At 38.3% G+C, this 26,075-nt stretch overlaps 1 protein-coding gene across 4 annotated transcripts in view; it reads left to right on the top strand.

Moving 5' to 3' along the window:
* The first annotated feature begins 6,959 nt into the window (after nucleotides 1–6,959).
* LOC119505275 (INTS3 and NABP interacting protein) overlaps nucleotides 6,960–26,075 on the top strand; it is a 31,817-nt gene continuing 12,701 nt past the window's right edge. Inside the window, exons 1-2 of one of the 4 annotated variants that reach the window (XM_037797935.1) lie at nucleotides 6,960–7,114; nucleotides 7,183–7,353. Coding sequence is in view for 2 of the 4 variants with exons in the window: in XM_037797933.1 (XP_037653861.1) it covers nucleotides 8,370–8,394 (25 nt within the window). In the remaining 2 variants the exon portion in view is untranslated. Of the gene's footprint in view, nucleotides 7,354–8,311; nucleotides 8,395–26,075 lie in introns of all 4 variants that reach the window. The other 3 variants (XM_037797933.1, XM_037797932.1, XM_037797934.1) reach the window with 3 other exon arrangements.

Here is a 26,075-nt window from a genome sequence, read left to right as displayed (position 1 = left end):
TGGCAGCATTAGCAAACTAGAACAACAAGGTGTTAAAAATGTGATGGTATATGGAAAAACTACAATTAATGCAAACTAAGGTCTTTAGTTAACAGTAACATTGTAATATTCTTTCATTAATTGTAACAAAGGCACTATACCAAAGCTAAATGTCAACAATAGGGGGATATAAGGGAGGGGTATGGGATTTTTTTTCTTCTTTCTTTTTGGAAGAAATAGGAATGTTCTCATATAGATTGTGTGGTGGTGAATGCCTAACCATGTGATTATACCAGGAGCCATTAATTGCACACTTAGGATGGATTGCATGGAGTGTGTTCTAGTTTGGTAATGCTGCAGAATGCAAAACACCAGAAATGGATTGGCTTTTATAAAAAGGGGGTTTATTTGGCTACACAGTTACAGTCTTAAGGCCATAAAGCGTCCAAGGTAACATATCAGTAATCGGGTACCTTCACTGGAGGATGGCCAATGGCATCTGGAAAACCTCTGTTAGCTGGGAAGGCACGTGACTGGCATCTGCTCCAAAGTTCTGGTTTCAAAATGGCTTTCTCCCAGGATGTTCCTCTTAGCAAGCTTGCTCCTCTTCAAAACGTCACTCACAGCTGCACTGAGTTCCTTCTCTTTGAGTCAGCTCATTTATATGGCTCCACTGATCAAGTCCCACCCTGAATGGGTGGGGCCATGCCTCCATGGGAATATCTCATCAGAGTCATCACCCACAGCTGGGTGGGGCACATTCCAAGCAAATCTAATCAGCACCAAAACGTCTGCCCCACAAGACTACATCAAAGATAATGGTGTTTGGGGGACACAATACATTCAAACTGGCACAGTGTGTGAATAAAACTCTTTAAAAAAATAAACAGAAAACTGTAAGTACTGGAGAAGATGTGGAGAAAGAGGTATACCTATTCACTGTTAGTAGGGAAGTAGAATTATGCATCCCCTCTGGAAGGCAGTGTGGCTGTTCCTCAGGAAGCTAAGTATAGAATTGCCATATGATCTAGCAATCCTGTTACTAGGTATATACTCAGAAGAACTGAAAGCAAGGACATGAATAGACATTTGCACTCCAACGTTTGTGGTTGCATTATTCATGATTGCCAATGGTTGAAGGTGGCCCAAGGGTCCTTTGACTGATGAGTGGAAGGGCAAACTGCGGTATATGCATACAATGGAATATTGTGTGGCTGCAGAAAGGAATGAAGTCCTGAGGCATGCTATGAGGTGAATGAACCTTGAGGACATTATGTTGTGTGAAATAAGCCAGAAACAATAGGATGAATATTGTAAGACCTCACTAATATGAACTAACCATAATGAGTAAACTCTGAGAGTTAAATTCGAGAGCATAGCTTATCAGAAAGAAGGCAGAAATTGGGCAATCAATGCTTAAGGAATACCGAATGTTCAATAAGGGTCATTGTAAAGGTTTGGAAATGGATAGCACAATACGGTGTGATGGTAGTACAACACTGTAAGTGTAATTAACAAAGCTGAGATTGAAAAGGGAAGGTTAGGGTCATGTATGTCACCAGAAGGAAAGCTAGAGGATAAAAACTGGGACTGTATAACTTAGCAAAACCTAGAGTGGACAATGATGGTGGTTAATTGTGCAAGTATAAGAAAGTTCTTACATGAACTAGAACAAATGGACGTCACTATTACAAGGTGTTAAAATAGGGTGGCATATGGGTAAAAATACAACTAAAGCAAACTAAGGTCTATCATTAACAGTAACATTGTAATATTATTTCATTATTTGTAACAAAGGCACGATACCCAAGCTAAATGTCAATAATAGGGGGATATAAGGGATATGGGATTTTTTTTTTCTTTTTGATGAAATGGGAATGTTCTCTTCTTGACTGTGGTGGTGAATGCATAAATATGTGATTATACCAAGAGCCACTGATTGTACACTTAGGATGGATTGTATGGTGTGTGAATAAAACTGTTTAAAAAAAAAAAAAAAGAAGTTGGCCAGAGCTTCAATAACCTAAAGGCCTGACTGGGGCAAGAGGATCCACAACCAAGGTGGATCACTCACTTGGCTGGCTCCTTGGAGCTGGTTGTTGGAGGAAAGCCTCAGTTCCTCTCCATGTAGGCCTCTCCACAGGACTGCTTTCGTGACCTCAAGCCATGGAGGCTGGCTTCCCCCAGAGCAGGTAGTCCAAGAAAGGCCAAGGCAGAAACTGCAATGTCACACACAGACATTTCCAGAATGTCCCATTAGTCACACAGGTCAGCCTTATTCAGTGCGGGAAGGGACTACACTAGCAGGGCTGTGTAGTGAAGAATTAACTGCACCCTAAGAGAATTCTAGCATTTGCCCTAGTTCCTGATAGGCAACCCCTAAACCTGTGGAAATTTCCTAGTGTTAGGAATATCTTTGTTAGTCATGGTGGCCCCCCCAACACCGCACCTGATAGTTTATGCTAATGAGATGACTCAAGCTGAGGCTGGCCACACCTGTAGTCTTAGTATGAGGGCTGGCCAGGCCAGAAACACCAAGCATGTGATGAGAAGGCTGGGGCTTTAAGCCATGAGACATCAGCCTGGCCTCTGTGGAGGGGAAAATGGTAGGGCTGGAGACTGAGTTCAACCACATTGACATTGTTTCAATCAATCATGCCTGTGTGATGAAACTCCAGTAAAAACTCTGGACACTGAAACTCAGGTGGGCTTCTCTGATTGGCAATATTCTTTGAGTATCATCATGCATTGATATGCAGGGTTGGTGATGCATTCTGACTCCACGGGAAGAGGACATTAGAAGTGTAAAAAGAAATAAAATGAAGTAGAGTTACGATGGCTAAGAGATTTAAATTAGAGTCGGTAGTTCATTCTGGAGAGTACTCAGGCAAATATCAGCCAGATACCACAAACTGCCGAAGCATGCAAAGCTTCAAGCAAAGATGTTCCTTAAAACCCCAAGGACATCCAGACACCATCAAACAAGCCATGAGATAAAGAACTCAGTTAACTGTCTAAACTGAAGGACAATTGGAGTGTCCCAAATATCCGCCAACCACAAACAACTTCTCTAATCTTCTTTTTCTTTAAAAACCCTTGCTGGAAATGACAAGACAGAACACAATTTGGGTTGCTACCTGAATCTGTGCTCCCCAAATTGCAATTCCATGACCCCAAATGAATGCCTTTGTTGCCTTTGCAGCTTAGTTTGTTATTTCTCGGTCGACAGAAGCTTCCCGTTTCATACTTGCCTAGACCTTGCTTTATGTGTTTCTTCTTTTCTTGATTCTGATTTGTATCCTTTTTTGCTATAAAATGACTGTAATCATAAATATAGCACTTTCCTGAGTTCTGTGAGTTGTTCTAACAAATTATCAAAACTGACGGGGTGGTGGGAGCCCCTGAAATTGTATCCAGTAGGTCAGAAGTGAGGAGTGGCCAGGGAGCTCCCAAACCTGCAGCTGGTGTCTGAAGTGAGGGCACTCCTGTGGAGGACTGTGCCCCTAACCTGTGACGTCTGCCCTAACCCAGAATTCATTGCCAGGGCCATCTTGGGAGTTCCCATATTGGTTGTGCAAAATCTTTATATTTTATGTTGTTTTAATACCCTAAGGAGTTAGTGTATAGTTTAATAGAAAATGATAGCTAATAGGTATCAGGCATCTGGTTTTAATTGAGTTAATCCTCAAAACAGCACTATAAGATAGGTGCTTTAATTACTCCCTTCCACAGAAGAGGAAATTGAGGAAGAGAGAAGTGACTTATCCACATGTTCACCCAGTAAGTAGCAGAGCCAGAATCTGAATCCAGATAGTCTGGTTCTAGAGGCTGCTCTCTTAACTGGTGGGCAATTTTGCCCTGTTTCTGTAGCTAAAAGTCTCCTAGACTAAGTTCACCTCACTTGCTGCCACGGGAACTGAAATCAGAATACCTTTTCGTTCAGTTGAGCAAAGCAGTTGTGGTAGCTAGCTTCTAAGATGATCCCCTCTTTGTAGTCACAGCCTTGTGCAGTCTCCTTCCACACTGTTCTCAGGCTGGTCTGTGGGATCAGTGGAATATGGTGGAAGTGAAGGTATGTCACTTCTGAAATTAAGTTATCAAAGACATGGTAGCTTCTGTCTCGGTCACTCTCTCACTATCCTATCACTGGTTTGGGGGGAAGGAAGCCACCAGGTCACCAGCAAGCCTGTGGAGAGGCCTGTTTGAGGAGGAACTGAAGCCTCCTGACATTAGCCCCGTGAGGGAGCCTGTAAGCAGATCCTGCCACCCAGTCAAGCTTTCAGATGACTATAGCCCCAGCCGGCATCTTGACTGCACCTTCATGAAAGACCCTAAGCCAGAACCACCCAACTATGCTGCCAGATTCCTGCCCCTCAGAAACTGTAAGATAATAAATGTTTATTGTTTTAAGAAGCCAAGTTTGGGGGTAATTTGTTACATAGCAACAACTAAGTAACACAGTAGTTGTCTCAGAGGCTGTCTACGTAGAGAACTTCCCAGTAATATTTCATCACTGACTATCAAAAGGGGTTAGGGAGTCAATTGGACTTTGGGGCCACTTCTGGACTCTACTTTGATACTGAAGATGTGGAATCACAATGGTATCAGGATTAAGCAATTCACAGTTTGCTCCCTGTACTCCCTTATCAGTTATCAGAGCCACAAGGTTGTAATATGACTCCTTTTGTCTTTCCCCAGGAGATATGTAGGATCTATATATTATCTGCTGACCTAATGACCAGGAACCAAGATGTCCAGTAAAACATGGATCTTTCATTGCCTATAATACTACTATTGAGAGCCAATATTTATTGAATGCAAGGTGCTTTCTAAGTATTTTGCATGTATTCACTCATTTATTTTTTTTAACTTTTTATTTTGAAATACTTTCAAACTTACAGAGGAGTTACAAAAATAATACAAACCCCCTAAGATAACTCCAACATACCCCTATCCCCAGATACCCAGATACACCCATTTTAACATTTTGCCACATTTGCCGTACCATTCTATCCAGCAGTCTATCAATCTTTCTATCTATCCATCTGTCTATCTATTGATTAATCCATTTTCTGAACACTTGAGTATACGTTGTATGCATCATTCTCCTTGAATACTTAATACTGCCAGGTACGCTTCCTAAGAACAGGGATATTCACTTATGTATCCCTCTTAAGTAGAGTTATCAAGTTCAAGAAATTTAACACTGTTACAAAGCTTACAGTCTATATTCCAATTTTTTCATATGTCCCAATAACATCCTCTTGAGCCTTCTCTCGTCCCTTGTTAGATCCATCCAGGAACACGTATTGCCTTTAATTGCCATTGTCTCTTGAGGTGCTTTTTTTTTTTTTTTTTAATTGTGGGAACACGCACTTATTTTTATTCCCCTTTCATAGATGACAGAACTGAGGCCCTGAAAGGTAAACAGTTTGTTCAAGGTCTCACAATCATTAAATGTCAGCACTGGGATTTGAATCCAAGCAATCTGACCCACTCTTAACCACTATGATAAAATTCTTGTGAGAGAGAAGTTCCAAGAACTCTGAAGGAGAAGACAGAAGGGATTCAAGGGGTAACATCCACAAAATGAAGGGCAAAAGTCTCAGTGGTAAGCTAAATTTCTCTTTCTCCTAATAATGTTCTCCCAACCCTGGGAAGCTAAACTTGCCGAGAAATTACAAAATGTTATTCTGGGGAAAGAATTATTTTTCTCCTTAAATAAACTTTGTTCAGAATGCCATCTGTAACTTAGATTTGGAGCTTTCTATGCTCTTGTTTCTATATTGTCTAGCCAAGCAACGTAAAACCAAAATAGTTCTCCTAAGGTCATCTTTTTGGTCACCCCTTAACTCCAGATGGCCTCTTGGCTGAAAAGGAGTCCTGACCTACTAACAAGATGCTCATACATTACACTTTGTATCTGGATTAAAGTAGACACCAAGAGCTGATCTCAGAGGAATCCCTTCCTCCAGAGCAGAGAGAACGCGAGATTCAAGAAGGTGGGCGTTAGCATCTGGCAGACCTTTCTTCCTTTCATTTCAGCCCTGCTGCCTGACATAGAGTAAATAACTCGGAGGCTCCTATATAAATCGAGGGATGACAAGACCGGAGCTGAGGCACAGGAAGCGCCTAGCACGCAGAAGGCACTCAATAAACGCCTGGTAGTGTTCCTATTCAGTCACGGACCCGTGAACAACAAAATCGTGCATCAAACATTTACTATTGAGCAAACATCGACTATTAAAAACGTTCACATTCTAGAAAAGATACATAACAAGGATTAATGGCCACAGAACAGGTGACATACATTTTGTAAGGTTACCTTTTAATGTAACCGCGTAGATCTATTGTGCTGGAATCAGGTGGTCCCACTAGCAGAGGCCTGGTGCTCTGAGGTGTGGTACACTCACTTCTTAATTACAGAATGTTGCACAATAGTAACCAACTTCTGCGTGTTTAGTGCTTTTCTTATGTATAATTACGTAAACTACAGAAGGAAAATATGCCTTTGTGTGTGTCTATGTGTGTGAACGCACAAGCTGAGATGGTTGCTAAAGCTTGAAAGCGAGCCCGGCTTAGAACACTCGCCCTCCGAGTCCTAGCGGCTGCTGGGCTCAGTCTCAGTCGAGACGGACTTTCAGCATCGCAAACTGCGCCAAGGTGGTGGCGTTTCCCGGTCCAGCCGCACTGCCAGCTCGCGGTCCTCGGGACTCGCAGGACTCCGTGGGCCTGAGGCCTAGCAGAGTCAAAGCTTACCTCCCTGCGCCCCGCCCCGGCCCCGCCCCCGAGCTGCCTGGCCCCGCCCCCAAGCTTCCTGGCTCCTACCTGTACCACGCCCCAAACAGTGCGGCCTGCAACTCCCGTGAGCCTCTCCGGCTGCCACTCTTCGGAAGTGAAGTATTATCCCCAGTGAGCGGGTACGAATCGCCTTGGGCGGCTGAAGGTGGATCGGGGCAAGAGGCGGGACTTCCGCCCACGAAGGTGTCTGTCGGTCGGAAGACGGAAGCCCAGGAGGGGCAGGAGGGTTGGAGTGCTGCACGCTGTATTCCTTCTCCCCGACTCTTAAGAGGTCGCGATCGCTTTGAGAACCGCGATCCGACTGCAAATCATTCCCGGCATCCTCGCGTTCCGGGTAAGTAGGACAGTCTGGAGGCTCCGGGCATGGGAGTGTGTGGTCCGGACGCTGACATGCCGCGGCAGTCTTTGTTTCCATAGAGCAGCAGCTTCCTCGCCGACCTTACCTTCAGACGCTCTCACTCCCTTCTCTCCGTCGTCTCGGCTGCAGCCTAGGTCCATACTTTTGCGCGTCCTGCACCGCCGACAGGGACTCTCCTGAGACGCTCGTCCAGCTTTGTCACATCCCTGGTCCAGGTCTGTCACATCTCTGATTAACGTGCCACTTCATAATATGTCCCTCCTGTCCTAACCCGGCTCCGATCGCCCTGTGCCTCAGGAGACACCGAACGATTCGTTTAGTCAAAACTGGCCTCTGGTTTCCAGCCCCTGTACTTTTCCCGGGCTCTCCTGAGGGTATTCCTTACTTATCTCGCCAATAGAATCTGTGCCTCTCTGCTTCCAGAACACGTTGTTTATGCTTTTTGAGGGACCCGTTTGTTAAACGTTTTTTGATATGGTTGCTTGAATAAGACTGTTTCCCATCGAATTATATGTTCTTTGAGGGCAGGAGAAGGGTCTTGCTCATCTTGGGATCTTCCCAAAGCTGAAGCCTAGTACAAAAGCACTAGCTTTGGAAACTTAGAGCCCAAGGTATTCAAACTAGCATTGTGACCTTTGCACGGTTTCCCCGTCTCTAAAATGGTGATAATAAATGAAATAACTAATTGCAAGCATCTTATACGTTGTACGGTGCAGCAGGTACTGGATAAGTGTTAGACTCCTTTCCCTCCTCAGCTTTCAGTGTACACAGTAGTGGCTGGGTATATTTTTTAAGTGAATGGAGAGGCACCAGAGATGAGTGACTTTGCTTCTTAGCACTGTGATATGATAGGGTTGATGCTCTCAAGTGGTTGATACATTTGGTGTAGTACTTGGTAAATGGAATTTAGTGATGTATATTAAAGACAGAGTAATGCTGAATGTTGGTATGACATCTGCAAGAATAAGCAATTATTGTCACACTGTTTAATACCTGAGGGTGCTTGCAGAGTTTAAACTTGTGATTTAAGTCCGTGCTTTTCAAATGTCTATCTTTCTGAAGAAAATACAAACATTTCAATATAGGGAGTCTAGCTGTTTCTGAAAACTTTTAGTTTGCTATTAAATATTAAAGTATGGTACATTTTATATGTGTGTATACTTATTTGTATAGGTGATTGTAAAGTGCTGACTAATTGCCACTGAACATAATTGAGACAGAAAATAGGAAGATGACAGCAAACCCTTCAGGACAAGGTAATGCATGCAGGAATTTCTTTTTATTTGTAAGAATTTTTTTCCCATATATTAAACATATTTGAATAAGAAAAAGTATGCCATAAGGTAGTTGCTATACCCAGAATAAAAAAAAAAATGAATAGCAAAGTAAAACCCCACATTTGAGGAAGGTTCAACATTGTATCAGATATACAATATCCTTAATAGTTTATTAATTCTGTATTGTAAACCTTAGGTCCTCCTTCAACATCTGTGTTCTCTTGCTCTTTTACTCTGAAATCAGAACCACTTTTAAGGAAGTTATATTGTTTTCAGACAATATCCATGCCTTCGTTTGATCTGAAAACTTCCATACACATTTCACCTGTGTCAAGAGTGCTCTAAAGCAAATCAAACCAGACACATTTTCTATTGTCAACAAATTTTTATTTAAAAGTCTTATGAAAGTAGAATTTAATCTCTAGAAAATATTAAATCCCACTTTGTAAGTAATTGCTTGCCTAAAAACTTGAAGCAAGCCTGTTTCCTTTCCATATCAAGTCTAAACTCCTGTTTGACCCCTGGTCATATTTTTTATTTCTGCTTAAGGAGGTTTGTTTTCTTACTAGTCTGTCATAATGCTCATTCCCACATTCATGTATTTGATCATTACATATATTTTCCCCCTTATCTGAAATGCTCTGTTTTCTTTTTTTCAAGGTCCTGGCTAATTCCTTTATGAAGCTTTTCCTAACTTTTTGTTTGTTTTTATGATCTCTTTTTTTAAACAACAAACATTTGATTTTAAAAGTTTTTTGAAGTTATATATTTTAATAAACTTTTTATTTTGAAATAACTTCAAATTTTTAGGACAGTTGCAAATATAATACAAAACCCATACAGAGAACTCCAACATGCCCCCCCCTCAGATACCCAGATCTGCCAGCTTTTAACATTTTGCCAATTTTGTTGTGTTCATTCTATCTATCTATCTTTCTACCTGCCTATCTCTCTATCTACCTTCTAAACCTTTGAGAGTAGGTTGTATATATCGTGCTCCTTGAATGCTTAATTCTTCCAAGCACTTTTTTTAAAACAAGAATATTCACTTATGTAGCTACATATGTAATTCACTTATGTACAGTTATCAAATTCAAGAAATTTAACATTGATATAAAACTTATGTATATTCCAATTTTTTCATGTGTCCCAATAATGTCCTTTTGGGCATTTCTTCCTGCTGATTCTTTTTGCTTTTTTTTTTTTTTTTTTGACTTTTTACTATGAAAGATTTTGAAAATATAAAAGTAAATAGAATAGGGTTATGAACCCTCATATGCTTATCACTCAACTTCAAAAGTTATCAACATTTTGCAATTCTGGTATCAACTATACTTCCATCCACCTACTTCTCCCCACTATTTATATATAGTCTATATATATATATAGAATATATATAGAATATATTGAATATATATTATATATTGAAATATATATTATATATAGTATATATATTATAGATTGAAATACACAAAGCTTAGCTGTATAATTTTGTCAAATGGATATCCCCATGTACCCACATGGTATAGAACATTTTCATCTCCCCAGAAAGTTCTCTTGTGTCTCTCCCCAGTCTCCCCTCTTTACCTTGCAACCACTGTTCCGATTTTTTTCATCTTAGTTTTGTTTGCTGTTCTACAACTTCATATAAATGGAATCACAAAGTTATACTCATTTATGTCCAACTTCTTTCACTATCTGTGAGATTTACCCATGTTGTGGCATGTATCAATAGTTTATTCTTTCTTGTTGTGGAGTAATATTCCATTGTATAATATACCACAATTTGTTTATTCATTCTTCTATTTGTGGACTTTGGTGTTGTCTCTGGGTTTGGCTGTCTGATTAAAGCTACTATGAACATTTGTTCGTAAGTCTTTTTGTAGAAATTTGTTTTTGTTTCTCTTGGATACATATCTAGGAATGGAGGAGCTGAGTTTATGATTAACTTTATGAGAAAGTACCAAACCTTTTTCCCTAGTGGTTGTAGCATTTTGTATTCCCTCCAGCAATGTGTGCGAGTCTGGTTACTCTGCATTTAGTGTTGTCAGTCTTTTTAATTTAATTTTTAAATTTTTGCCATTCTGCTGGATGTGAAGTAACATTTCCTTGCAGCATTAATTTGTATTTCCCTGATGACTAATACTGAGCATTTTTTCATATAACTTATTGGCCATTTTTGTAAATATTCCTTTGTGGAGTATTTGTACCAGTCTTTTGTTCATTTAAAAAAAAATGGATTATTTCTTTTTATTATCGAATTGTAGTTCTTTTTTAAAATTTTAAATTGTGGTGACGTATATATGGCATAAAATTTGCCATTATAACCATTTTTAAGCCTACAATTCAGTGGCATTAATTACTTTTGCAAGGTTGTGTTACTATTACCACCTTTCATTACTAAAACTTTTTTATCACCCAAACAGAAACCTATTTATCCATTAAGCAGTAACTCCCAGGATTTCTTTTTAGAGTCTGATGCAAGTCCATTGTCAGATAAATGTTTTGTATCTTCTCCCAATTTTGCCTGCCTTTTCATTTTCTTTATGGTGGTATTGTTATTCTCTATGAAATGTGTTATTTTTCTGACTGCTTTCAAGAGTTTCTCTTTGTTGCTGTATTTCAGCAGTTTGACTATGATATACCTAGGGGTAGTTTTCTTGTTTGTGGTTTGTTGAGCATTTTGGATCTCTGCATGGATATCTTTCACCAAATTTGGAAAGTTTTCGTCCATTATTTCTTCACATTTCTCTTCTTCTGGGTCTGCATTTAGATGATTTGTTATTGGGCCACAAATCTCTTAGGCCCTGTTCATTTTTCTTCCAAATTTTTTTTCTCTTTGTTCTTTAGATTGAATTATTTCTGTTGTTCTTATTTCAAGTTTAATGACTCTTCTGCTATCTTTAATCTACTGTTAATTGTATCCAGTGGACATTTTATTTCAAACATTGTCCTTTTTTAGTTCCAGAATTTCTACTTGGTTCTTTTCTTTTGGTTCGTATTTCTCTGCCAAGGTGCCCCTTTTATTTATCCATATGTGTGTGTTTTCCTTAAGTCCTTGAACATATTTATGATAGCTGATTTTAAGTCTTTGTTAATTGCATTACCTGGGTTATTTATCTTGCAGTTGGTTTCTTTTGATTGCATTTTTGTTGCTTGTGGGTCACATTTTCCTTTTTCTTAGTTTACCTAGTGATCTTTAATTAGATTCTAGATATTGTAAATAATATAGTGTAGAGACTCTGTTGTATTCTTCCAAACTGTAACTTTTGTTCTAGCAGACAGTTTGGCTTGACTTAAACTCCAAACCCTCCCTTGTGTTGGGCAGCAGCTGAAATCCTTACTTAGTTTTTTCAGCTTTCAACTGCTGCTTTTTTGCTGGGCTCCCCCAGGTTTCCCCTGTATATGTGTAGCTTAGCAGTGAGTGAAAACTTCAAGTGGATTTTATATGCATGTTTTGGGTTTTGTTCCCTCTGGCTTTCCCTCTCAGCTTTCCCTGCTAATTTTCTGGCTTCTTTGCCAGCCCTGAACTCTGCTTTCTTGATACTTCAAGCCAATAAGGTAAGGCTATCCAAGGTATGGGGGTTGGGGAGTGCCTCAGGCAAAAGGCCACAGTTTCCCAAATCTTGCCAATTGAAGTTTCTGCCTGATTGTGTCACTCTCCAGTGCCTTCAAATAAAGAATTTTTAATATTTTGTTCAGATTTTATCATTATATTTGTGACAGCATTAGTCTAGCCAATCTACTCTGCTTCTACTAGAAGTCGAAAGCCTGCTGATTTTTTTTTATTCTGTTAGTTGTATTTAGGACAAACAAAAAGTTACAAGTAATTTATAGAAATATAGTATTGTGAAAAAGCTAACTATGGTGATGGATTTACTAGCTGTCACCAGCTAATATTATTCTAGTCTCCTCTCAATTATCCATGTGTGACTTGTGGACCAATCGTAAGTCATCATTCACCTATCATCATTCACCTCTTCTTTCGACCGTAAAGTTATGTTCCAGTTTGCTAATGCCGCCGTTATGCAAAATACCAGAAATGGATTGGCTTTTATAAAGGGGATTTATTAAGTTACAAACGTACAGTTCTAAGGCCATAAGAGTATCCATAAGGAAGAGTATCCTTCATTGAAGAACAGCCGATGGCACCTGGAACACTTCTGTCAGCTGGGAGGGCATGTGGCTGGCATGATTTAATTAAGACCCACCCTGAATGGGCGGGACCATACTTCCATGGAAATAATTTAATCAGAGTTCTCACCCACAGCTGAGTATGTCACATCTTCATAGAAACACTCAATCAAAAGTTTCCACCCAACAAGATTGGTTTAAAGATCATGGCTTTTTGTGGGGGACATAATATATCCAAACTGGCAAAAGTTATAAGGGTTCAGAATTTCATATTGAGCCAATATGAAAACTAAGGGAAGTCTAATTTAGGAAGAAAATGTGCTCCTAAAAATCACAGTGCAGTCCAAATAAAAATAAATCTTAAATTATCCTTCTATTCTAATAGCATAGAGAAGAGAGATTTATGATTTGCATGTTACTTTCTTTTTTTGCAGTTGCAGCAAAACATAGTCATTTTCATTGCCTTTGATTGATCCATAGTCAAAACCACTATTAAAATATCCCTAATCTAAATAGAAGTGGAGTTACTGACTTCTGTTACCATTTTATCCGTGGTTTTGTTGGTGTCGTGGAGCTGCTGCTGTTAGGCACCAGCAGAGGGCATCCATATCATGTTCTATAGACTCAGCAAGTCAGGGAAATTTTTAAATTTTTATCTGTTCACATCTGTTACATCTTACTGTATATTATCATTTCTATACTGTTTGTGTGGGAGCTATTTAATGTGGATATTGAATGCTAAGTATCTTAATTATATTAAAATGATAATTTGAAGAATCAGGAGCTTAAAAAAAATCTTGATCTATGCTATGTAATTCATCAATGAGTCTTGTATAGGAAACAGAATCCCATTTTGTGCACTAGCTCCCTTTCAGTTCTAGTAGCCTTTCATGCTATAGTAATAATCAGAACTGCTAAATTTCATAAATTCTTGGCAGATGGTTACTGAAATCTCATATTTTCCATCATATCCAGCATAGTGTAGAACATTTAGTAGGTTCTCAGTAACTATTTGATTGATAAGAAATAACATTTTAGGAATTTTAATATGTAGAGGCAGATTTTCAAATCTGAATTTGGCTGAGGTACCATTCTTGTGTAAATTAGTAAAGAATCTTTCATTATTGCTAAATATCAAGGTTCTATGATTATGTGGTGGCCGTTGGATTAGTCTAACTTGCCTTCAGATACAGACAGGCTGGTGAAATAAGTGAAAAGCGTGAATTCTTTTCTTGTTTCTTTTATTTTAACGCTATCTCAGTATGCTTATAATAAGCTAGTAGAGCCAATAAACAAATTCAGCAAAGGGGTCCAAGATAACACACAAAAACCAATTGTGTTTCTGTATACCAGCAATGACTAATCCAAAAAGGAAATCAAGAAAACAGTTACATTTACAATAGCATCTAAAAGAATACTAGGAATAAATTTAACCAAGGATGTGAAAGACTTGTACGCTGAAAACTATGATGAAACATTGCTGAAAGAAAATTAAAAACTTAACTAAATAAATGGAAAGACATCCCGTGTTCATAGATTAGACTTAACATTGTTAAGGTGTCACTACTACCCAAAATGCTCTACAGATTTAATGCAATCCCAATCAAAATTCCAGCAGTAGAGGAAAAGCCAGTCCTCAAATTCATATGGAATTGCAAGTGGTCCTGAATAGGCAAAACACTCTTGAAAAAGAACAACAAAGTTGGAGAACTCACACTTCCTGATTTCAAAGCTTACTGCAAAGCTACAGTCATCAGAACAGTGTGGTACAGGGATAAGAACAGACATATAGACCAATGGGATAGAATTGAGAGTCCAGAGAAAAACCCTCACATCTATTGTGGCTGATCTTCAACAAGGGTGCCAAGTTTACTCTGTGGGGAAAGAACAGTCTTTTCAACAAATGATGCTGGAAAACTGGATATCCATATGCAAAAAGAATGAAATTGGACCCCTACTTGACACCATATACAAAAATTAACTCAAAATGGATCAACTACCTAAATGTAAGAGCTAATACCATAAAACTCTTAGAAGAAAACATATGGAGAGTCCTGAATCACACCTGGTAGACTACATGCTAAGGAGATGACAGGTGAGGCCAGCTACACCTGAAGTCTTAGGGTAGGGGTCGGCCAAACCAGAAAGACTAACCCTGTGATTAGGGGGTCGGGACTTTGAGCCATTTCCTGTCAACCTGACCTCTGGGAGGGGAGGGGGCTTGAGATTGAGTTCAACCAAGTGAGCACTGATTTCACCACTCATGCCTACATAATGGAACCTCTCATAAACTCGGGATACTTGAAGCTCCAGTGAGCTTCCATGATCCATAATGACATTGCTATACTGGGAGGGTAATGTGTCCTGATGAATCCTGACTCTACTTGGAGAGGAAAGGAAGCTTGCATTTGCAACCCTCCCAGACCTCACCCTGTGCCTCTCTTTTGGCTTCTTATTTGTATCCTTTTACTATAGTAAACTATAATTGTAAGTACAGTGCTTTTTTTTCCAGTGAGTTCTGGGAGTTGTTCTAGGGAATTATTGAACCTGCGGGAATGGTGGGAACCCTTGAAGCTGTAGCCAGTTGGTCAGAAGTGCAGGTGACCAGGGCCCTTGAACTTGCGACTGGTACCCAGAGGGCAGTCTTGTAGGGGATTGTTCTAAACCTGTGGAATCTGGCCTAATACTGGCTAGATAGTTGGAATTGAATTGAATAGAGTTACCACGGTTTTGTACTTGGTGTCAGAAGGTGTTGGAAATGATAGAAGTTTTTTGCAACCCTTTAAATAGTAAGATTATTCATCTTAGGTTTTAATTATACATTCATTAGTGTGATTATTTGATTGATCTCTATCTTTACCGGACTGTGTGAGAACCAGGAGAGGTTAGAGTCATGTCATGTGTTGGTTCGTCATTGTGTCCTTAGAACCTAACTTAGTGCATGTATTGATGGGTGCGTGATAAATATGTTGAATCAACAAATAACTTAAAACATTAAATGAACAGTGTCATGGTGACTTTCCTTTAGTATTAATCATAGGTGTCTTAAATATGGTAATTTTTATGCACACTATTGTGCAGAGTATAGTTGGTAGCATAAACACTTGGAAGAATTTGAATTGTATTTTTAAATACCTTTTTAAAATCATTGTTATGAAAGTGATATAACAGCTGTAGTTGGAAAGTAAATTATCCATAATCCCACTAATGAAACAATAATTGTGAGTTTTTTAGTTTTCAATTTTTCTTCAGTAAAAAACTAACCAAAAGTTAGTTCTTGTTACTCATGTTTTTTGTTGTTGTTGTTATAGAAATAGCATAGTTTCAATGAAAAAATAACTATATATTCCAAAATACACAAAAATTCAATGCCACTATTTTACATTTTTGCAAATGTCTGGCCTAGTAGAAGACAGCTAGATTCTCAGGTCTGCTTCTACATTCAACCTGTTGTAATATCACAGGCCAGGTAGCCTCAATAAAACTCTACTGTATGCTTGAGAGAGAAAGAGAGTGATAAATTCAAATAAAATTTGTTTTTTTAATGAAAATGGTTTTGATTTGATGGATCCCTGAAAGAACCCAGTTAGTCCTTGTGCTGGTTTGTATATATTATTTCCCCCAGAAAAGGCCATGTTCTTTCCTGCATTCTTGTGGGGGCAGATGTATTAGTGTTAATTAGGTTGGAATTCTTTGATTGAGTTTTTCCATGGAGGTGTGACTCAGTCAACTGTGAGTGAAACATTTGACTGGATAATTTCCATGGAGGTGTTACCCTGCACATTCAGGGTGGGTGTTTATTGGATCACTGGAGTAGTATAAAGGAGTTCACAGACATAAGGACCTCAGAGCAACTGAGAGTGACGTTTTGGAGGAGCTGCAGCTCACAGAAAATACAACCCAGGAGCAAGCAGACTCCTAGAGCAGAACGTCGTGGGAGAAAGCCATTTTGAAATCAGAACTCCAGAACGGATGCCAGCCACGTGCCTTTCCAAAAAGTCAGACCCCAGAAGCTACAGCTCCATGTGAGGATTTAACCAAACATGGAACCTGACTGCCATTTCAGTACAATCCAGGATTGGAGATGGAGTTATCCAGAGAGGATTTGTGGAAACTCCTATTGTCTGATGGTTTTGATCCCTGTGTGCCTCATGCCAAGCCAACCAGATATTTATGAGATCTGTATATACGGAGCCACTGCTAGGCTGGACTGGAAAGGACACTGAAGGAAGAAATTGAAAGAAAAATTTCTTCAAGGACAGAATCATGGAAATTGAGGTCTGAAGTCAAGAAATCTCAGGCAAGAAGGGCAGAGCAACCCAGGCACGTGGAAAGGGTGAGTTTGCCCCGGAGATCAAGGGTGGGCCTTCAGCCTCGATGCTCAGGAAAAGCGCTGCCACCCCAGGCCCCAGAGAGGGTGGGGCACATTCCCCAGGGACTGTGGAGAGCCTGGCCGCCACCCCACTGTTCAGAGAGGGGAGAACCTTTGCTTTGAAGAGGCAGAGTCTGGGTGGATATGTTGGAGCACTCACCCCACTGTTTGGAGAGAAAAGGGCTGCCGCAAAGGCACTTGGAAAGGTTTGGGCTCCCACTCGCTCAAGCCCCAAAGACAAAGTGCCATTCTCTAAATGACTCTCAGATTTTGAAATCTAATGAAATTTGCCCTGTGGGTTTTAGGAATTGTTTTGGTCCCTTAAACCCTGTTTTCCTTACTGTTTCTCCTTTTGGGAATGTTTAGCCTGTGAATGTCTCTCCTTTGTATATTGGAAGCAGGTAACTTGTTCTAAGTTTCACAGTCCACAGCTAGAAGGGGAATTATGCCTTAGGACAGACCATGCCTGTAACTGATTTTGATGGGATCTTGCAATTAACTATTATTCCTGAAATGATTTAAGTTTTTTTGATATTGTGATGGGATGAATGTATTTTGTATATGGAATGATCATGTTATTTTGGGGTCCGGGGGTGGAATGTGCTGGTTTGGATGTATTATATTCCCCAAAATGCCATGTTCTTTGAGGCAGACTTGTGGGGGCAGAAGTATTAGTGTTGAATTCACAGACAGAAGGACCTCAGAGCAACTGAGAGTGACATTTTGAAGAAGAGCTGCAACTAAGAGAGGACAAAAACGCCCCAAGAGCAACATTTTGGAGAATGCCATTTTGAAATGCAACCTGTGAGCAAGTGGACGCTGGCCCACATGCCTTTGGAGCTAACAGAGGTTTTCCAGATGCCAATGGCCATCCTTCAGTGAAGGTACCCTGTTGTTGATGCCTTACCTTGGACACTTTATGGCCTTAAGACTGTAACTTTGTAATCAGATAAACCTCCTTTATAAAAGCCAGTCCATTTCTGGTGTTTTGCAAACCGGCAGCATTAGCAAATCAGAACAGTCCTTGTTTTAAGTGTGATAGAACTAGTAAGAGAAAATGCAATTTGATGTAATGCTAGTCACCTGAGAAGGAATTTTTTTTTTTTTTTTATTTATAGTTTTATTCAGGGAACAGCTATTGTAGTTTGCTTTGTGTGCGAAGTTTTTAGATTTTTAACATAAAGTTCTTAAACTTACAAATCAGAACAGTCCTTGTTTTAAGTGCGATAGAACTAGTAAGAGAAAATGCAATTTGATGTAATGCTAGTCACCTGAGAAGGGATTTTTTTTTTTTATTATTTATAGTTTTATTCAGGGAACAGCTATTGTAGTTTGCTTTGTGTACGAAGTTTTTAGATTTTTAACATAAAGTTCTTAAACTTACATTTCCATACATTACTTTTTGTTTTACATTTTTTATTGTAAAATATATATGTAGAAAACTGATAACTTTCAGAGTATGATTTAACAAGTAGTTAGAGAGCAAATTTCAAAGAATGTTATGGGTTATAGTTCTACCATTTCAGTTACTTCCTTATTTGAAATATATATACAGAAAGGTGGTAACTTTCAAAGTACAATTTAACAAGCAGCTATAGAGCAAATTTCAAAGAATGTTATGGGTTACAGTTGAACCATATCCGTTACTTCCTTCTAGCTATTCTAATACCCTAGTATCTAAAAAATATATATATATTTATATAAAGATTCAGTATTTGTAATGCTTTGTTAGATCCTATCTTGTCCTCTCATTTAATCACTTTCTCAATCTTCAGGGATGTCTAGACAGTGACCATCCTAACCTGTTCATATTGAAAAGAGGTGTCGACATCATGGGGAAGGGGGCTGCATCTGGTTTATGTTCATGAAGAGGCTGCTGCCTCTGGGTTTTGGGACTTATCTGGCATAGGAACATTGGAGGATTTAAGTTTCTGAAAAACAAAACAAACAAACAAAAAAAACTTAGTGAGTGAAACTTCTATAGAGTCTCAGATAGGGACCTAGGTATTTCCGGACTACTGTTGATTGGGGCTTGGCATACTGTGGCCATTTGGAACATCTAGCTGGAGCTTGTGTAAGAATAACCTCCTGGATAGCTTCTTGACTCTATTTGAGATCTCTCAGCCACTGAAACCTTATTTCATTACCTTTGTTTTCCCCCTTTTGATCAAGAAGGCATTGAGAAATGTTTTTAGTGACAAAGAAATACGTGGGAGTTAGTTTTTTCCTTGAATGAATGTGGAAATGAGAATGTATATGATTGTGAATGGAGATATGTTTATAGTTCTAAAAGTGGAAATATTTTTAGTGTGCTGCATTATTCTAAATTGTTTTATCAGGAAAAAGGTTAGTTGTAAAAGGATATTAGGTGATGCCTATTGTACATGGGATAACATTAAAATTCTTTAACACTCCTATGCTTCTGAAAATGAAAAAGGCATATTAATATGGTAAGAGACCATATTTGTTTTGTTTGTTTTTTAAAAACCTCATGTGGTGAGTATAATGTAGCATTTAGTTAAATGTTGTATATTGATGCCCTAGAAAACCCTGAAGGTAGGAGCATCTTACTGTAGAAAAACTGCTTCACATCATCAGATCACCAGACAGACTACCTAGCATTCACCTTAAGTCTCAAATTTGAAATAAACTACTGTTAGCACCTAAGTGCTATCTGTTGACTTACATACTTTCATGGTGTAAATTTTTGTTCGAAACTACCATGCAAATTAATACTGTATTATTTTTTACTGCTCAAGAAGGAAGGATAGGTTTCAGGAGAATTAGACAGGATCAGAAAATAAAAGCCTAATAGATCTGACCATACCTTTTCCTTGTAAAGTACCTTCAGTGGCTCCTAGCTGTGTATAGTCAGACACTAAGCTCTAGAATATTATATGAGGTAATGGCTTGAATTAGACTGTGGAATAGGAATTGAGAGGGGAAGTTATTTTAGAGACATATTTAGGAGGTAGGAGAGGCATTATAGGGTATGAAAGGAGTTATAGGATAAAACTCAGAATTCTGAGTGGCAGCATTGCATTAACTGAGATCCAGAGACAGGCATAATCCCACTTTTACCATGGAGAAAGCTGATGGTTAGGGGAGGTTAAGTAAACTTGCCAAAGTTCACACAGTTAAGAAGTAAAGGAGACAAAATTCAAATCCAGGTTCTTTTGACTCCAAAGCTTTTTTGTGCTATACCAGCATCTGCAACCTCAAATTCAATATGTCCAAAATAGAAGGTAGTAAAAGTATAGTACCCAGAGCACTAGCTTTTCAAAGGCCTATAAAAATGTTTGAAGCCTGAAACTATCTTTGTTTCAAAATATGAGAAAAAAAATTGAAATTTTGAAATAAATTAACTGCCTCAAAATTGAAACATTGTGACCTACACAGTGTTAAATTTAATAGTCATAAAGTTAAATATATATTTTTTTAATTTGAAAGGATTCTATAGGATGCTGTATGATTGCTAGTCAATTTTAGTTGATTATAAATTAAATTGCTTGTAGCCAGCATGTCAAAAGCAAAGAGTAAAAATCCTTTCAAAAATTTTATAGAAATAAATTTATATGGTAGGTAGGCTTATTTTATTTATTTTTAAAATTTTTTTAACTTTATTGAAAAATTAAAGCAAACAACAAAAAAAACATTTCAAACAAAACCAAGGATTAAGAAAAACAGATAACCTAAAATAACTACATTGTTTCCAATATGTTCTTACCATACCCTAAGAAAATTAACAAACCATAATCAAAGGCATAAGAAAAACCAAATAACCTAAAATAACTACATTGAAGCTAATTTTTTTTAATGTAGTAGCTTTTTTTACTTTATAAAAAATTAAAAACAAATTCAAAACAAAACAAAGGAATAAGAAAAACAAATAACCTAAAATAACTGTATTGCTTCCAACATGTCCCTATGATACCCCAAGAAAATTAACAAACCCTAACTGTGTGGTTTGTACATATGTCCCCCAGAAAAAGCCATATTCTTTAATCCAGTCTTGTGGGATATTGGGATTAGGTTGTTTCCATGGAGATGTGACCCACCCAACTGTGAGTGACATCTTTGGTTAGGGTGTGACCTCTGATTGAATGTTTCCATGGAGGTGTGGCCCCACCCATTCAGCGTGGGCCTTGATTAGTTCACTGAAGCCCTATAAAAGCTCAGACAGAGGGAGCTCACTACTAGCTGCAGCCGCCCTTGCAAGCTGACACATTTTGGAGAACACAATATTTTGAAATGCAACCTGGGAGGAAGCAGACACCAGCCAAGTGCCTTCCCAGCTAACAGAGGTTTTCGGGATGCCAATGGCCTTTCTTCAGTGAAGGTACCCTTTGTTGATGCCTTACCTTGGACACTTTATGGCCTTAAGACTGTAACTTTGTAATCAAATAAACCCCCTTTATAAAAGCCAATCAATTTCTGGTGTTTTGCATTCTAGCAGTATTAGCAAACCAGAACCCTAATAAAACAAAGGAATAAGAAAAACAAATAACCTAAAATAACTACATTGCTTCCAACATGATCCTACCATATCCAAGAAAGTTTGCAAACCATAGTCATTCCTGAGCATTCCCATAACATTGGGATCACCCTCAATAGCTTATCTGTTCTCATTAGATTATCGTTCTCCTTCACTGGTTGCTGTCTATCTCTAGGTCCCCTACATTCTACGATATAAAATATTTATTTTACATTTTTCACAGAGTTCACATTAGTGGTAACATACAATATCTGTCTTTTTGTATCTGGCTTATTTCACTCAGCCTTATATCTTCAAGGTTCATCCATGTTGTCATGTTTCACGACCTCGTACCTTCTTAACTGCCACGTAGTATTCCATTGTGTGTGTATACCATATTTTATCTACTCATCTGTTGAAGGGCATTTGGATTGTTTCCATTTCTTGCAATTGTGAATAATGCTGCTATGTATGTCGATGTGCAAATATCTGTTTGTATCACTGCTTTCAGATCTGGGTATATACAGAGAAGTGAAATTGCTGGATCGAAGGGTAACTCGATATCTAGCTTTCTAAGGAACCGCCAGACTGTCTTCCAGAATGGCTGTACCATTATACATTCCCAGAAGCAATGAATAAGAGTTTCAATTTCTGGGTAGTCCCATTTTAAAATATTGGGTGTGATGTGGTATGGAGCACTATGGCTTGTACGAGCCTGACAGTAGTAGCCCTGCCACCATCTAGCCAGTAACTCAGGCTGTAACCGTGGAGTCTCCCCTGCTTTTTTCCCCCAGTCTCTCCCATATCAAGTTTTAGTTGATCTGTATTATTTCCTGAATCAGTTTGCTGCTGTATTTCACTACCCATCTCTGATCCTTGACTCACTGATTTCCTGGCTGCAAGTCTCCTCTCCTATAATTCATTCTCCAGTTACCACCAGAAGATGTACCAAGTGACACGTAGGATTATCTACACCATGTCTCTTTTTAGATACTGTTAGTAGCTCCCTTTTGCCTATTTGATTAAGTTCTAGCATGTGACACATGGTCCCTAATTATCTGGCTCCTTACTGTCTCAGCTTCTTTCACTGCATTTTGGGGCGGGGAAGGCATAATTTGTGCTGAAGTCATATGGATTTATTTGCCAATACCCAAACATTCCATTCTGTTTTTTTACTTTATTCAGATCTCTAATGTCTGAGGGCATTTGGGACATCGAGAAAAATAGTCACTGTTAGGTTCGGAGCAGTTCAAGAATTCATACAATGCAGCAAGTCAAAATTTAAGTATAAAGTTTAAGATTTATTAGAGGAAGAAAGCAGGTGGGAGCCAGCAGAAAAGAACAAAAAGATAATGGCTCCTGCTCTCTATCTGAGAGCAGCATTCTTTAACGAAAAAAGGAACCCACGTTGGGTAGGGTGTCTGCTGTGATGTTCTGTGCCTCAATTGGGTGAGTGCCTATCTAGTTTTGGGCTGATTGGTCGGTAGAATTCTGAGACAATATTCTTTTTAGGAAAGCAGCTGCATTATCTAACTGGGGAGAGCAGGCCTTTTTGGTTGTTTGTTTTTACAGGTATATCTGACCTTGCCTTACCTGCCTTGGAGACGCTGCTGCAACTGAGACAGCCTTGACTAGCTTTGAACATTCTTCAGTTTATGGGGCACCTGTTTTCTGTGAGATAAGCTGCGGGGCCCCGGGGTTCGAAATTGCTTCTACATGTTAGTTTCTTCTTCTGGGATCTAACAGTCACCACTGCTTATAATTTAATTAATACTCAGTTTATTAACCCTACTTATCTAATAAAGTTCCAAAATAAAATTTTTAAACATTTAGAAATCGGTTACAGGCTTATTTAGTTAAATTCTCTTTATAACAGGTTTAATCACAATTACAATAAATGTGATTGCCTGGAATACTTCACCTTATATAGTAATTACAAAATTTAAACCTATTTTAAATTATTAACCCATGGGTTTAATTAATTTATTCACTATCTCTATACTGTTTTTTTGTTTGTTTGTTTGATGGCATTAACTGATATCCAGAGATAGGGATTATCTCTGGGTTTATATTGCTCTTCCCAGATTCTTATTTATATACTTTCCCAGGATTATAGTGCTTTTCCTAGACCTTCCTAGGGTTCTGGTCATCTTACCACTACAAAACAAAATGAAATTTCAGATTAGCCCTTGTTCAGGGTTGTTGATCTTTGGTTTGATTGTTTGTTAAAACACAGATTTGGTTACAGCTTTAAGGATGATTTAAAAGCCATGTTGGTATTCACTGAGCTGGGTCCTTTTAAGCTTCACCTGCTAAATTAATGGGAGTTTTTAAAAGCTCATGCCTCTGTCATAGATTTTTAGCTTCTTGCAACCTGGAGTTACACTTGGAGTTGAAATACTCTATTTTGCCTGAGACCAGTGTTTCAAAACCCAATGTTTGGTTATTATGAATTGACCTTTTCTGGTAGCATTACTGCCACCCAATAATGAATTTGCCACCAAATGATTATAGAAGTTTCATCTCCCAGGAAGTCAGAGATCAAGTCTGTATCATAATCTTTAGGATACTTGGTTAATTCATCATTTAGAGCTCACTGTTTGTACTTGGCCTTTATGTGTGGCCTGGGGTGCTCATCAGGCCCCCCTCTCCCACGTAGTTCACATGTGTGAGGACCTGTGTGGAGATGACTTTCCCATTCTTGGTACATGACATGCCTTTTCTGGGATTATTTGGCTTATCCACCCCTCTCTCCTTGCACCAAAACAAAAAAAAGTGCACAGCTCTACTTTATAAGCAGACATATGCTTACTCTGAGAAACAAAACACCTAAATGTTAACACTAACCTCATTATTAACACAGTAAGATGTTAAGTATGCTGTTATTTTCACCCTTCTTTTGTATTACAGCTACCTCTTTTATGTACTTTAATTTTCCCTTTTGCATTTCATTATGAATTCATGGCTTATCCCAGACTCAATGTATCCCATTTAGCTATAATTATTTTTCTCTTTTTAATGTTCAAATTATATCAGCCTGGCTTACCTCAGACTTGCTCCTTTGTCCTTTTGGCATTACCCTGGGCCTTTTTTAAAGCCTTCCGACAAGCTATTCCAGGCCCATCGTGATTTTTTTCCTGACCTAAGACACAAAACCAGTACTTGCCATAGAGCCCTGGGTCCTTTTAATAGAGAACAGTATTAGAGACCAAAATGTGTTCCACCAGGAGTTGACAATAGGAGGAAGGCATTGTTGCTGGCCACTGTAGTGACAGAACAGGAAAAGATGTTTCTTTTAAGGGTATGTGAGAATTATCTGTAGTTCAATTTTAACATTACTACATTTAAAAAAAAATCTTACCATATCTCTTAATGATAAGATTTCAGTGATTATTACATTGAAATATATCTTTGTATATGAAGTTCTCTCTGTCAGGAATGCCTCCTCCCACCTTTTTTGACTATTTGGCAAACTTCTATCAGTAAAATGAGAGGAAGGGGACCTCAATCTAAAATGTTAAACAGAGCCAGAGTGATTAGTCTTATATATCTTGAAATATTTTTATTTTACTCAAGGTTGTTTTCATTAAAAAATACCACACAAACAATATTCAATCTTCCCATCCTAGCACATCAGCTGGGGGTGTTTGATTTGAAAATCATATATTGCTTTATATTTACATCATGTGCTTTAATGCTTATAATTTTTAGTTCCTTTGAAAATTACTCTTCAAATTCATAGTACTAAATAGTAAATTTAAAAATACCTCATTTTACTTGTACTATGAGTATTTTTGTGTCTCTTAATTTGCGCTTTCCTATGTTACCTTGCTCCTATGCACTTTGGAAACAAAAATACTGCATTTTCATGAGATGGTCATTTTCAATATTATTGATCAGATTATAGGAATTTTAAAAATAATTTATAGAAGTTGATATACATTGAAGGGAACTGAAAAGCTCAGTTGTGCTTATATTTATCTGAACACTGTTGATAAAAATGATCTTTAGTCTTTTAAAAATGTTTTTTCCATTATTTGCTGTACTTCAATGTGTAATTTCTATGTATCTATAATTAATTTTACTGACATGGTCCCTAAAATAATTTTCTGTGAACAAATTAATCTTGAGGGAAATTTCTATTTCTGTAAACAGCACATGATTATGCAAGTATGACGACTTACTTTGCTCATCACAGACACTGCCAAATTTTTAAAAGTGCTTTTCAAGAATTTTCTACTTTATATTTACACTATCTCTAAACAGATGGAACTATGTAAGTGTCTTCTAAGAATGCATTAGCCCCTTCTGAGAAAAGGAAAAACAGTTTTTGTCCTACAGCTGGAAATGTAGCTAGTTGTGTAACTTGCTTTAAACATATGAAACTTTGTCTATACAAATGGGAGAGTACTAATTTGCCTTGGAAAGCATTCTTCACTTTACAAGTAACTTGCCTTTTGATTCCTTTAACCAACAAATTCCAGTATATTTAAACAAGTCCTTCCACAATTATCTTACCTTAATTTATATTACATAACTTTTAGGGAAGTTTCTATTGTGTGAAATCAGGAATATCAATATTCTCTGCCTATCCATCTGATCCATTGTCAGAGCATCTCTAATGCTTTTCTTGTTTGGGTAACAATCTCCCTGTGAGGATAACAGCTCTCCTTAGTGGAC

This window comes from Choloepus didactylus, chromosome 10 (genome assembly GCF_015220235.1).
Source record: "Choloepus didactylus isolate mChoDid1 chromosome 10, mChoDid1.pri, whole genome shotgun sequence".
Lineage (NCBI taxonomy): Eukaryota > Metazoa > Chordata > Mammalia > Pilosa > Megalonychidae > Choloepus > Choloepus didactylus.
Note: the sequence above shows the minus strand (reverse complement) of the source record. Positions and strands in the feature narration are given on the sequence as shown.